A 16,074-nucleotide genomic window follows, 5' to 3' on the forward strand; every position below is an offset into this window, starting at 1 on the left:
TTTTCAGTATTGGTGATTTCACTCTTTCATATCCCAAAAAATGATTTCTTTTTTTGATCTTCTCTGACTGTAAATCTAGCATGATTTGGAATTCATATCATCTTAGCACCAGGCTTAGTTTTCTTTTACGCATTTCCTTAGAAAACGAAAAAGTAAATTCTATATCATTATTCTTTCATCCAGAAATAGCTCTGAATAATATTTTATTAATAACAGGATGACATTAGTCAAACAAATAAAACAAACTTATGTCAGTTTTAATCCAGCACAAAATACAGAGAACCCAGAATTAACTAGTTTCCTGTATAGATTTCAACGTTCTTTTCCATTGTGAAGTATTTTTTGAGAAAAGCATGAAGTTAGTAAAATCAAGATAGTGTACTCTGGTACGATATACTGACTAAGTATAGTATTTTAAGTTATTTGACAAAACATATATTCAAGTGTTTAGGTGAGTCCACATTTAGAGTACGTGACCATTAAGACATTACAGGAACTCTCACTTTACTCAAATATTACTCTATTTTTTTCTCAGGCAAGGTAGTTTATCACCTGCTAAAATCTTTATTCTTCCTCAGAAGCAGATCTGAGATATAGATTATTTCCATGCATCAGAACAAACTTATGACAAGAAGTACTATATTGAAAACTCAGAAATTTTTATTCTGAGATGTTTGTTCCTCCACAAAATTGCAGTGGCAACGACTCACATTTATTTAAAGATTCTGCAACAAAGTACATACTCATTATGATAAAAAAGATGGTATTTACATGTTCTCATAAATTTCTGGTGATAATGAACATCAATTCAAATAATTTTTTCCATTTAAAGAGGACTACTTTGAAAAAAAGGTCTTAGAGTGAGGATGTTTCCAATAATAGAATAAAGAGTGTTTTCAAAATGACTCATGCGTTAAATAAAGTGCATGATATAGTTGCCAAATTCTAAAAGTATAATAAACTCTTACAATCTCAGCAGATAATTTTCTGGACTAGCATCTAATGTATTAGGAAATTTACCATGGATAATTTATACACCACTTGACTGTGAAAGCATGGATACCTGAAGGGAGAAAAAACTGCTATCAAGCATTTGAATATGAAATAATAGCAGCCAGAGCACTACAATTCACACACTTAACCAGAACTGCCAGCTAGGGAAAGGAATAAAGCAATTTAATCAGGAACATGACACACAGGCAGGCACATATAGCCATGCAAGACACTACTATGATGCAACTTCCTGCAGTCTAAAATTACTCCTCATTCAATCAGAAGTAATATCATTAGAACAATTTGTCAACCATGAAACTTCACATGAAAGCAGATGCAGAATTGCTTCACATGAAAGGAGATCTTTTTACATTGATGTAACCAGATATGCACCTGTGTAAACTGCTTACGCAGACAAGCTCTCAGCCTTGTTGAACTTGAGCTGCCAGAAAGCCAGGCCAAGATTTTTGTTTGAACAGGAAACAGCTGGATTGGCGTGTTGTGCAACTTCTGGGTCTTGCAACTTGTCTCTTCTTACTGGATCAAACAGTTTGTACACTAACTTCTTTGATACCTCTAGCCCTCAAAATGCCTTCTATTTATTACATGAAAAGAGAAGGCTTATCTTCAAACAAACTCCTATGGTCAAAACTCAGGTCAATACATAATGTCATTTTCCTTATGAGCCTTATCTTCATCAATTCCCTCACAGATGTCCTGCTTTCAGTACACTTACAGAATGCTGACTCATTGATACACTTCATATTACATGTAAACTTTTTTTTTGTTCATACTGAGTATTGTTCGCAGCAATTTGTTGTTAAAAATTACTTTTTTTCTTTCTATATTCTGAATACACACGTTACCCTCCCTCACAGGCTCCTGAGGCTCACAATTCAGACATTCCAGCCTGTTTTTCCTTTCTTAGCCATTTCAAATTGAAAGGAGTATGTTTTCTTTGACTGCAATGCTTAAATACTATTCCAAAGCTGAGCTTAGGGTAAATCTGAGTTTTTAAGCATGAATGTAAAGTGTTTAGCACAAACAACTTTACTGCTAGATGACATACAATAAGGATTTATAATATTGTATCGGGTCCTAGCAAATAGTGACTGGTCCATTCTTCCTCAGAAAGGTGGCTATGAACATTTAGTGCTTCAGAGGCTTTAAATACTTACTTGGAATACTTTACTTTCAGTTTTATTCTGTTTTACAAAAGAAAGTAACACAACCCAGAGAATTAACCCCAACCAGTGAAAAAACTCAGCAGTGAGTGTTACTAGCTATTGGCTCTGTATTTGTCTGCATATGTTTCCAAATCCGAATTTAAGCTATAAGGCAGTTCAGAAGAACATAATGGTCTAATACAATGTGGTAGTTTAAAGAAATTTAACAAAAAATGTAGCTAGTTAACTGAGCAGAAAATATACCTGGAGAGCTCCCATTTCTTCTTCTCTTCTGTGTGTCTTCTCTAGTAGCTCTGCAAAATGAAAAATGGAACTTGGAAATTCAACTTCCTGTCTCATAGCCTGTCTCATAACAGTCATCAAGTTTTTTATTTTACAGATTTCACAACACCCCTTTTCAGCTGATTAAATAATAGATGAAATGTGTCAGTGATATGATTGTTTCCAAGCATGGGCTGCTGAAGTGACTAAAAAACAGCCTCAAGAACACAGAATGACAGTTTGACTGGCAGAAAAAGAACTTTAAGATTCACAGATAAGCTTTTCTGTACTGAAATAAATCTTCTGGTGCATTTTTAGAATTAAGTGAAAAAAAATCAAAGAGATTCTATCTAAAAATTAAAACTGTCAAAACAATGCAATTATATATGAAAACTTACTGTAGAATACTGCAGACTATTTTGACTGGCAAAAATTACCTCCTCTCACTAAAATGGAACAATTTTCCTAAGGAAAATAATTCACTGTGACAAAATATTAGAAAAGTTTCTTGCAGTCTTTACAAGATAAAATCCTAATATCTTGTATTGTCATGTGTGACAATTATAGACATTGGCACATATATGCACACATGTAACATTTCACATTAGAAATGAATTCTCTTATAATTCTGCATCTTATGTCATGAGTTGCTTTTCCCTTCATTCACATAGTTTTATGATTAAAATAATGTTTTTGATAAATTGTAACATATTTAGAATTCCAGGACCTTAAAGTTATAACCTCATAAAGAGCAGGAAAACCAAAAAAACATGCTGCAGGCTTATGGTTATTTCAGCTATCAGAAGTTCACTCATGAGTTTTGCATGAGAAGAGCATTGCTTTATCTAAGCCAGAGACTGACTTTGAATTCTGATATGCCCCAGTTTGCTAGCAATCAGGAGAGTTATGAGATTATGAAACTGCCTTGACAACATCAGAGGGTTGAATTCTGACTGTCAATTCCCTCAGCATCCTAGTACAGAACAGCTAACTGAAAGTACCTGTGCTTGCCTCCATAAGTAATACACAGTCATAAAGATAAGCTTCAATGACTTACAACAGCAACTACATAAAATATTCTACTGACATTGGTCATCTTTCCTTTATATTTCTGATCTTTTCTCCTTCTCTTGTTATGAAACCTCCCTGTGAGCACCCCAAACCACTTTTTTCATAGTTTATTATTAATTTCTGATTGCATGTGGATTGAGACTTATTTCCAAGCACCAGTCCTTTAAGCGATGTAGATGCCATGTAAAAAATTTTAGTTAATTCTTTCACAAGCTGAGAAATCGACTTGCTATTATTTCTTCTTAGCTTCTATGCCACTTTTTCCAAATCCTTTCTTAAAATTAGTAAAATTACCATTTCTTCACTTTGTTTTGGTGCATCTATGTTTTTCTGGATTGTTCTTTGGTATGCTTTTTCAGTCCAGTGATCCAACTGCCACATAAATTACTGTAGCCAAATGTACTGCCATCAACATTAGTACAAGAATTTTGGATTGAAAAGTAGCAGCCCTATATGTTTTCTTTGGGTATATTCCAGTATTATATGTAAGTTGATAAAAATTTGTATTGTAACACAAGCTTTAAAAAATTTAGGAGCAAGGAATAAGTCTATGAGAAAAGGGTGGGAAATAAAAAATTCATCCCCATGTCCCATCTGACCAAAACCTCACAATTATTATACTCGACTTTGCTTTCTTTTCATTCTAATGCAGTAATTAAGATTCCACTGTATAGACACGATTGTTCTAAGTGAAAAGGTTGCTATTACAAGGTTCCTTTCAAACATCTTCTACAAATGTAAAATAAGTTGAACTGATTTCTGCTAACAGTCTCTAGATTTGAAAGCTTTGCATCTCAAATTAGGGTTATCTAGAATCCATTTACTTTATTCTACCCCTGCCTAAATCAGTTGTCCTGCAGGACACTTCACAAAACTCTGTCCCTGGAAGGGCAGGCAGGTGTTCAAGTCATGTTAACTGACAAAATATACACCTGTACAGAGCCATCCTTTATGAACATATATTTAAAAATCAAGTTTTGCATTTCAACTGATGATTTCTTTTAGCATTCCATGTAAAATAATGGCATGTTTTCTCCAAAACAGAAGTAAAAAAAAATAAAAATTAAAGCAATATATATTAACCAGCTATACAAAAAGCCATATATAGCATATTATATCATTCCTCTGACATCACTCTCCATGACAGAATAACTTTGCTTACTTGATCTGAAAAGCTCTGTTGATTTATCATTTGTACAATACCTCCCATGTTTAAGTTCTTGTGCAAACTTGTTTTATGCTTTATGTCATGTGCCAGAAAATAATGTTGCAATAAAGTTAAGACAGAGAATGCATTGCGTCTGCAACAGAGCATAGATGGCCACTGGCCCTAGTGGAAGCTCCTTTCATCCATCCTATGAACAGCCTCTAAGTTTTTCCATTTAAAATTTTGTTTGTGAAAGAAGTTGCACAGTGGCATTGATTGCTACAACAATCCTGCTATCATCTTTTTTCAAGGCCTAATGTAACCACAGAGTATTTGGGGATTTTTCAAATGAATACATCATTATTCTCATGGGGCACAGAACACATCAATTTATAAATTTACTGGAACAAATAGCATTACTGAAAAAGGCCCCTTTAGGCATTGATGGCTCTTGTCAAGATGAATAATACATGGAAAAAGACAACAAGAGAAATGAGATGTAGAAACAAAGATATTCATCAGTATATTCCCTGTTTATTTCTAGCTAAATATGAAGCTTGCAATCCAAAAAGGATCTACAAGCTAAAACTGTTAAAAAATCAGATATATTTCAGATGTTTAAAACCACTCAAAATCATCAGCAAGCTCAGGATATTGTCTTCAAAATTAGGGATCATACTTTTGTGCAGCCATACAAAAACAATTTATTTACAGTGCTTAAATTACAAATTGTGTAAAGATTATATCTAAGCTACACATCAGTATATACCAACTGAGTGTCCTTGAAGTTACACTACAGTGACTTAGATGTGACTAATCAAACTTACAGGAAAAATATAGGTTATGATTTAAAACATTCTGTCAGAATCATTATCTCTTGCAGTTTTCCTGACCCTGAACCACCACAGTATGTTTGAAAACACTGCAAATACTAAGCTGGAGATGAAGATTATATATTCCATCATACCACACAGACAAGTGAGGAAAAAAGGGTTATTTGAAAAGATTTTTCACACACAAACCCCCCAGTTGTAATTTTTACTGCTGGAGAAAAGTATCAGAAAATAAATTTAGGAGCAGATATTTATTGATTGAAATGAGTAAAATTCAACAGTACTATCTTATTCATCCCAGCTGATCCATTAATATGCCAATAACTAACTAGAATGTTAAAACCCTTTTATGAACTAAAATGTTCAACTTTTTTATCTTTGCGCTGGGTGTAACAAGGGTGGGAAATAGGACATTGACCTCATATTAACTGGAGCATCAATTTCTTGATTTCAAACACTGCATGACCTCCCATTTTAGAAACTGAAGATAATGATAGACAACACTCCTCTTCACATTCTCAGAGAAGACTGACATGCCTGAGAAAAATCTACAAATTGGACCAATACCACATTTTTATGTTTATCTTGTTCTAGCCATACAAAAGTGCACACAGAGTCAATTCTTATAGCCATAAATATCTACTATACAGTGAAAAATTCTAAAATGGGATTCAGAGTACATTCACACAACAATTCAGTTTTGAATTCATAGGTAATATGCTGTAAACTATCCTAGATATCTTCAGGCTACTGGTAGATGTGACTGAATACTCTCACTGCTCCCTAACAGTTGCAGATCACACAGAAAAATAAAGAACAACTCACATAATACAAAAAATACAGTTACTATGTGGCATTAAAGCAAGAAATCCAGATTATTAATAGAAAAGAATGGCAGTTTGGAAAAAATTGTCAGCATAATTTTTGCATCATCAAGCTAAGAAAAGCTCTTCTCCAAAACACAAGTCAGGGCTTTCAGTTATATATTAGTAAAACTATTTTGGATTTCCCAAAGTTTGTAACCCTAGACATTAAGATTTTAAGTTATCTAAGTGAATATCAATCTCTTAAGAAATCACTTAATTAGACACCCTGATCATATTACCTTTAAATTTTTTTTCATCAAATATTGTAAGGTTTTTTTATCTCAAGTATTTCCCATCACTCTCACTTCAAATATACATCCTACAACTTTCAGTCATCGTTTGGATATGCTTTCCAAAAAATTACTGAACAGATACTGTAGCATTCCTCTAGAAGCACGAGGCAGCCAAGCAGGTTTCCATCAAGTATGAAGGAATTTTCAAGCAGCTCAATAAATCAGTTTCTCTCAGCTAGAAATTACTTATCTTGCTCACATCTACAAAGCCAAGTTTAGTCACATACCACTTACAAGTTCCTCCCTTCACACAATGAATCTGACATGAAGGCCTTATTTTGGGTTGAATCAAAATGGTAAGCTGAACCAGTGTGACCAAAGTGTTTCACAAGATATATATATATATAGATATATATAGATATATAAATATTTATATATATTCATTCATGGCCAGTAGAGGCAGAACAACTGCAGTTTTGCCCTGTACCTGTGTTAGGTTGTGGTGAATGGCTTCACACTACTGTGACAACTGTCACAGTCCTGAAACACTCAATACTAAGGGAAGTTTCAATGAGACTGAAGCTTCCTACTGTCAGGCCCAACACCACAAATCACCCTGGCACTAAAGCAACTGAGATGTAAAATAGTACTGGCACCTGCTTCACACTATTTTAATTCCAACAGTACTTGCCACACATGCAAGCTATTAAGGGAATTTCTACATAACCATATTATTATCATCTTGAAAGAATTTTAAAGAAATAGGTCAGAACATTAATTTTTGCTAGCATGGAACAAGGTCCATACATTATTTATATTTCAGAATGTGTTAATGTAATCCCAAGCAAAATTTAATAAAAGAAAGAACAAAACAAAAATTCTCAAGTGATTTTTAATACTGAATAGAGCTTTTCTAGTTCATTAGCAAACTGTTATATTACTACTGAGCACATTCCACTGTCTTTCAAGATTTTAGTTCAGTTCCCACCACTGCAAGCAATGCAATACTCACGATCAAGATCAAAACAGCTGTTTATCTGTATCTAAATCGAAAGTGTTCTCATCCACATCGAAAAAGAGCTCCAGACTTAAAATACCATTTTAAAAAAGGAAGTCCCTTTGAAAAAGGAAGCTTGCCTTGAAATATTCTTTGCCTTTTCAGCTCCTAGCAATTTATTAGCTACTGTAGTTGTTAGCAAGTTACATAATCAAGATTTCAGAATAATATACTTTACAGAAAGCTTGAACTTTTTTTCATTATTTCATTCTTTTGGTAACTTTTAGGTATACCCTTGTATTTTTCCTGTGTAAATTCAAAACAGATTCTTCAACCTACAGTGGTGCATTGGCTTACCCTAACCTGAAGCAGCACCCTTAATCACAACAGAAGAAATAGAAGAAAGGTGACAGAAGTTAAAAGAGAAGGAAACAATTCACTGTTCAGATTCCCTAAGAGACTTACTACTACACAAGAAACAGAAGTGTTTTCTTTCTATTCCCTGAGGCTTAGGCAGGTCTGATGTTTTGTAGCAAAGCTTTAAATCTTCACATCTCCAGTCTGGCCTTGTCTATATTTCTCTATTTGCACAGAAACTAATTACTATTGGGGGGAAAAAAAAGAAAAAAGGATAGCTTATAGAAGGGAAATGTAATCATTTAAGGGCTGTGTGGGACAACAGAGAAGTGTTATTTAATATTCTCAGAAAATTTATATTCATGTTATACTCATGACTTTTAGAAGACTTCTAGGAATGAGTGATACATTACCGGGTTATTTCCCTTTCACTTTGATTGATATTTGATGTAGATCATTCACTTATGAATATCTCCCACACTTCATTTAGAAAACCTCTTCCAACATTTTACTTGTCCCGAGAAGCAGTCCAGAATTCTCTTCATCAGTTTTATAACCTCTCTGTACCTGCCATTACCTGAACTACTACAGTGTCTGCCTTACAGTGAATTCAGAAGTTCAAGAGTGGATACATAAATATACTCAAATAGACAGCTTAAGTACACAAGATACTTGGCCGAGTTGCTGAAACCTCTTCTGCAGTCAAAATATGATTGCCTTTGAATAGCTGGTCTGAATATGAGATTAAATATATTCAAAAAGCTAAACTATAAGGTTAAAAATAAAAAACTTATAGGTCCCAACATGCTGCTTTTTAAGAGGCCTTCATCAAAAGAATGAGAATTTTTTTCCCAAAGCTTACATGAGATCTTTTAGTTCTATTCCTAGCTCCCTTCTACTCCTGGGAAATTTTCTGTGCTTCATTTGAACATGGCTAAAGAAAATATTTCTCTATCTTCTGACGTGAAGCTCAAACAAAGTGCACTGAAATCCATGCAAAATATTCCTATGAACTTCCTTATGAATACAAAAGATGACGACAGTCCAAAACTTCACTATGTCTTAGCAACTGCCTAATGTATGAGCTGGGAGAGAGATCATGGCCATTATACTTGTATAGGACCATACTGATTCCCAATTGAAACTACTGTAGGAGGAGTATGAGGGAGGGCTGTGAACATAGATGCAGTTAACACATCTTGAAGCACAGCTATAAGCATTCTGTTCTTTTCCTTTGAATGACACTTCTGTACCAGCGGACATGCTGCAGAGGATTCCAAAAGCTCCTGAGGGACCTTGGGCCTTCTAGTTAAAAAAAAAAAAAAAAATCAGTAAAGAACAAATTCCCAAAACAAGCATCACTTCCTAGATGCTTTAGTAAGTTCCAGTAAGTTTCATTAGGAAACACTTAGTGACACAGACAAATAAGAAGGCTAACCTTGAAGTGATAAAATAAAAATGTCTCATTCTGGTTCAAAGACAGTTTCATTATGAAAATGTGACCAAGGCAGGTCTTCTAACTCTGTGGGGCTGAACCTACAGTGATGTGTATATTTGTTTATCATCAAATTCTATATTTATATGTATTTATTGTCCATAAATAAATATACATACATTAGGGTGCCATGCTCGGCATTTAGTTTTTATAAAGCTGAAATGTCTTCCAGCCTCTAACTCCAAAATTCCTTCTCCTTTATATGCCAAGCAGCGCACATAGTAAGACATGGAACTGAGAGGAAAAAAAGCAAAGTTCAAGTAAAAAAAAGGTCTAATGTGAAGGGTGTCTATGGGAAGAGAAACTGTGTGGGAAGAATGAGGAAGAGAAGAAGGGACTAGAACTATTTACAGTAAAGGGGCAGAACAAGAATGTGTGGCTTTTATTCAAATAGAGGCTCTCCTATAAGCAGCAGATGATATCTGGAGACCTTACTGTAGATTCTGAGCCACACATGATTGGTATAAACTAATCTTGAAGTGCCAAACACATCTTTGTACATAGATGAGGAACAGTCTGTATGTTAATATTAATCTTTACTAAGATTTTTTAAATCTAGATTTATGAGTGTCATCTCTAAACAGCTGCCACTATGACAAATTCAGAGGTGGTAACTCAGCTATTACTTCTTCTCCAAAGTAGTGTCCAAATAAGCAAGCTGAATCGCAGACAGAATAGAATCAAGGGTCTCTTCTAGAATCTAGAGATGTTATATCAGAATTAACACAGCTGAGATAGCAATAAAGCTATTAACTCACAGAAAGTCACAACTGCAGAGCTACAGAAAACCTTCTGTTTGCATTATTTGCTCAACTGTTTTCTACAGAGATGTAAAAGCATATAAAATGCATACAAAGTCAGACTACTGGAATTTCACTTTGGACCTTAATCTGCTTAACTGCTGTAGGATGCCACCACCATAGCTTTTCTCATTGAAGCCTTTACTAAGCCATGATTCTACAGACAGAAAAAACTCACTGCAGGCTAGAATTTTCTTTATGCCTTTATTTAAAAATTTCTTTAAAAATTCATTTAAATACACATATTTCACACTAAATTAATAATTTAGACAGAAATAAGAACTTCCTTGTCCGAAAACAAGAACTACAGATATCAAAAATGATACAAGCAAAACAAAATCCGAAACATGAACAAAATCATGAAAAATTGATCCAGTAAAGCAAAAAGTTTATCTGAAAGGCATGGCTTCTGCCATGAAAATTAAAATGGGACACACTAAATACCAAAAATGCAGTTGACAATTTTTTTCCTATTTTTTTTTTTTAATTAATGGCTTGGATAGCTGGTTTGGGAGTTTCAGGGTATTTACATTTTCTGATTACAAATTATCTAGTTATAAAAACTACATCCACAAATCTGTTGCAACCAGAAGGTTGCTGTGAAAACTAAAAACAAGTCATACAGGTATTGGTTGAATATATGCTCAAATTAATGATTTAAACAATACAAAACCAATCCTAATAATTGTAAGTTACCCTCATCTTGTAACATCCTTTGTGTTAACATTACAGGCTTTTTCCATTTAACACACTTAAGGATAAAAAAAGGATAAGAATATAGCAGGAGAAGTCAGCATTGTTACTGTCTATGCCTTCCTCCTACATGAGCTAAGGGACATTGTCTGTAACTCCACTTTAAACACAAAATCCAAACCTCACACAGTAACAATGGTGAAATCCCTCTAGTCATTACAGAGTCTGGATTATGCCTTTTTATTTCCAGGCAAAAAGAGCAAAATTTTTTTAACTGCAAGACAAATTGTCCTCATGGCAAAATTTTTAGTACCATTAAAGGTAGTAATAAAATATTAATTTAATTTCAGTAACCAAGACAGTACTTTCAAATTTCATCTTGCTTATTATCAAAGACATACTTCATAGAAAATTTGTTAACACACATACATGGTATTTGAACAGTTAAGCGCTACATTTGGAGTATGCTGCTATGCTTTTTTTTTGGCTACAATTTACTGAAACATCTATCAGAAGACTCCAGCTCTTCTTTCAGACTATTATTAGGGCAGCATGACTTGACTACAATAACAGAAGCCTCTTTTCAGTTATAACTATACAGAATTTCTTATGAGTAAAAAAAAATATTTAAAACCCTAAAAATAAATATAATTGAGGAAACAATTGAGATTTACTGAATTTAGAAATTATTCTGACACTAGAAACTCAAAATACAAGTCATAGTGACTTTCTGAATTTCAGAAATGCCACTAAGCATCGTGTGATGATTATTAATGTTTCTAAGGCCTTAAACACCAATTACTTGATTCTACTTCTAGCTGAAACTGTTATTGTATATATAGCTATTGATTACTCATGCAGTAGTAACATAGCCAACCAGTGCTGGAAGCAGGAAATAATGTTCCTACTAGAAATGAATCTCCAGACTTTAAAAAAAAAAAAAATCTAACAATGGTTGTGAATAAACACTTCAGATTTTACTTCACAAATCTGGCTGAGAAGCCATCAATTTCCAACCCTAACAATCTAATAGCACATTTATACTACAATGAAATTCTTTACTAATAGTTTCAAATAAGCTAGTATGGGTACTAATGGCTATGTAATTACTCTGTGTCCCACAGAAGCCAGTCCAACCCAGCTGACATGGTGCTAGCACCGAGTGCTCCAGTTCTGCCAGATGTTCTGAGATCACATCACAGATGGCATTTGCAGCTGCATTTGCCAAAATGCAGGAAGGTCTCTTTGCTCCCTGCCTCTGGTTATGCATTGCTCTTGCTTACTTTGTCCTGCTTTGGCAAAATGACAAACCTGAACCTCCAAAAGGTCTCAGTTCATTACAAGAAGAACAGCATAATGGCAAAAACCAGACAGTCCTATGTGGCTAATAATGAGTAATATATGATTATAGAGGGGTCCAACGAGGAGGAGACATGGAACAAGGGATGGAGAAAGCAGCACTGATGGAAGTGAGAGAAACAGAAATCAGAATTCTGCCTTTTGTCTGCAGTGATATTAAATGAGTCCATGAATGGCAAACTGCAATGTGACCCACTAACTCATTATTAGCTTGGATTTGTGTGTGTGAACTATCATCACACCTGTCTGTAAGCACAGATCTATGCAAGGAAACTGACAATGGCTTTTTCTCCTATATTTTTGATAAGAAAACCTATTAAATAACCTGGAAAGAAAAAAATATCAGCATTATATAAAAGAAAAAATAGTAAGGAATGTCTCAAAGCAAGGTTGTCATAATAGTTGACACTTTAAACAGAAAATGCAGTTGAACACTTTTATCACTGCATATAATACATAATTGTTACAACTCTCTCCTGAATGGAGAAACACTTCCTTTCGGATAATGAATACAATTTTCCAGGAACACAGAGAAAGAAATTAAAACTTAATTTGTTTTCATTTACCAACTGCAACCTAGAAAGATAATTTGTCATTTCTTGTTTTAGAAAATTATGTTGATATGTTTATAGGCATGGTAGCTATATAAAAATTATGGTATGGCATATGTAAATGACAAAACAGGAAATTGAATGCCACTTGCTCCAGTGAGCTCTCTCTTAATATCCTAGGATTTTCTTGTTTTGATGTTTATCATCCCAACCATATTTATGCGTATCAGCAAATTTCCTTTTGGCTACATCTGAAAGGCAGCTACAGATCTTAATGCAAATACACACAGAACTGATCTTGGACCTATCAGCTAAGGAAGGGTCAATGATTAAGGGTATCCAGGTTTTTAAAGCAGCTAGTGCAGCTCATTTGAATTGAAGTAACTGGGCCAACCATAAGGAAGCCAACAGCTGCAAGACAGAAAGCTTTTCTAACCAAGGTCACTTGCTACCTGAGATGAGTAATTCTCCCAAGCCTAGAAGTGCATTTCTTAATTGGGCTGTTTGAAGATCAGAACTAAACAATTCATTGCAATGTTCACAGCATAGGAGAACAGATAATGTGGGAAGCTCAAAGATACTGGTTCGGAAATTAAGTTTCCCTATCAATCTCAGGAAAAAAGGGGTCTTTTAGCAGCTTGGATGTTTTGTCAGAAGAGTAAAGCACACAAAAAAATTTCCTATCTCCATGGGATTCACTCCTTGATAAATGCTAAAAAAAAGCTTTTAATTCTACTAGATGGCCCTATGTATCACTAGGACACAAGCAGCTCCTAAGAAAACACTTACTTCAACCAACAAACATATGCAGTGATGTCAGCATGTCTCATTGACACCCAACATAATGCAACTAGAAATTATATAATTGTCTATTACACATGCTACAGAGGAAGATGCAATAAAATGAGCTGGCAATTATGAAGAAAGCCATAATAGCAATGTTTATCTCTAATTTTTTAAGCTGAGTTAGGCTTTAAGTTTATTCCTTGGTGGGACAACTCTGGTTTTGTACTGGCCCATGATAACTATGATATACAACTGAGACTTACCAGCTCAGCTGGCAAATATTTCAACTTTCAGTGAATGGCACATTTTGCTTAACATCTAAAAATCTATCTATCTTGAAAATTACACTATCTAAATGCACTAACTTATTGTTCCTTCCACATAGTGAATTGCATAAATCTACAGTACAAAAAGTCTAGTAAGTTTTTTCAAGAAGAACTTTTTATACATAGATTTGAGGAAGAAATCTCTCCTATACTCCAAAAGAGAAGAGAATATTAAGAGGAAAATTTTACATATATATATATATTACAACTGAATTGCAACATCAAGGCTTTTTTCTTTCTCTTGTGCAGTGGAGTATGTGTCATTTTCAACTGACACTTGAGTTTCTACTTCTGATCAACAGAATTCCTGGAGATTAATCACAAAAAACCCAAATTTATACTTCTGTTTTAACTGATTAAAAAGGTAAGAAGGCATTTATCTCACAATGGAGATTACATGGAAACATGCATCTAAAGTATGAGCAGTATAAAAAATGTACTATAAAAATTTTGTTATAAAAGGACACTGTAAATCTTATTATAAAGTTGATAAGAGCTACAAATAAATTATGCTTATAGTACTGCTTATCCCATTCTCCCAATGCTACATAATTTCTACAGGTAGAGACATTCAAATAGTAACCAAAGGAATGGCAAAATGACTGCCAAAATCCCACAAAAATGCCATTGTAAATGGGAGAACACATTGAATATTCTATATACTTCATCCTTTACCTATTTACATTATAGTTGCACATCTGTTTAATCTCAGCAAAGTAAATGCAAGGAACAAACTGAAGTTTGCTAAAGTGCTAAAATGTTTGGTATGTTTTTATGATGCCTCTTGCAGCAGACTTTATAGGCTATGTTGGCAAACAGAAACTTGCTGGGACATCAACTCCTAGGTTAGGAATGGAGAGGTACCAAGCAAACAGTAAAGGTTCTTACCTGGAAATGCCTCTGAAGGGTATAACTGCTAAGAGACATAGGTTATAATGTGCATTGATCTGCTCATGCCTCTTGAGAACAGAGAAAACAACAAAAAACTACTCTCTTAATGCACGCCCAATGTTGAAAATTCATACTGTTTATGTAAGGTTTTTATACCCTCCAGCAATCCTATAAAAATGGCTAAAATTCTCTTTCCTTGTGTCTTTATATTATGTATAACAAAATATAATTTTGTTAATTATATAATTATATAAAAATACAAAAATTAAAGCTCCTGAGACGAAAAGTAAAATATAGTAAAATATATTTTGTACTGTACATTTGTCCCAAGGCACTAGCATGATCAGTAACAGATATTTTCCCATTTAATAAAAACTTGGTTTACTGTAAATGTGTATCCTTTTGCTGTCTTGATGTGTATTTTATATGCTAGCAAACTAGTTGACTTGAGCTGAAATACAACAATATTACAACTTCTTCTGGAATAAACTCTTCCTCTTGGATCTTGATTGCTCTGCTAAGGCAGTGCAAATAAAGTCTACAGAGCAATTTAAAATAAGGCAGTGCAAACAAAGTATTTCCAGCAACTTAAAAAAATAGAGTAATCTATTACAGGACAGAGATTAAAAGCACTGCTCAGGAAAAAGAATAATGTCAGATGTGTGACTTGGAACCAGAGTACACATGCAACTTGCACACTATACTTCAGGGTGTACATAAGATGAGAACAGTATGTATGCAACAAATTTTAAGGTACAAGACAACTGATACTACTTTTTCTTGACCTGGCATTACAAAATATTATTCACATTGGTGATTCAGATGGAGAAAGAAACTACCCAGCTTCTGATAACCATACACATTTACAGAGCTTATATAGCTCTGTAAAAATGCCTGATTACAGCTGATCCTAGTGACACTATGAGTACTGACATTTCCTCCTAACCGGATGAAGCATGGTTCCTGGATCTGTCCAATACTGTTACAATACTACTCAAGTAAGTTAGATTATTACAAGCTAGTGAATCATCATCAACAAAATTCCCCATGAACAAAAAGAAATTAATTACAAAAACCTTATGAGTAGCAACAAATAGAATGCTCAAATTCAATCACATTATATTTGCACATTATCACTTCAGGAAATATGAAATGCTGATTTTGTGAACTAAAAGCATCTTATGTTGCCATTCTTATAGTAAGAACAGATTAATGAATTAAAAATGCA

General features: G+C 34.0%; 1 protein-coding gene across 1 annotated transcript in view; it reads right to left on the reverse strand.

Moving 5' to 3' along the window:
• Nucleotides 1-16,074, reverse strand: part of CEP128 (centrosomal protein 128) — a 102,307-nt gene that overhangs the window by 28,061 nt on the left and 58,172 nt on the right. Inside the window, exon 20 of the mRNA XM_041472104.1 lies at nucleotides 2,424-2,473. Coding sequence (XP_041328038.1) covers nucleotides 2,424-2,473 — 50 coding nt within the window. The remainder of the gene's footprint in view (nucleotides 1-2,423; nucleotides 2,474-16,074) is intronic.

Source organism: Pyrgilauda ruficollis, unplaced genomic scaffold, assembly GCF_017590135.1.
Source record: "Pyrgilauda ruficollis isolate IOZ18807 unplaced genomic scaffold, ASM1759013v1 scaffold28, whole genome shotgun sequence".
NCBI classification, from domain to species: domain Eukaryota; kingdom Metazoa; phylum Chordata; class Aves; order Passeriformes; family Passeridae; genus Pyrgilauda; species Pyrgilauda ruficollis.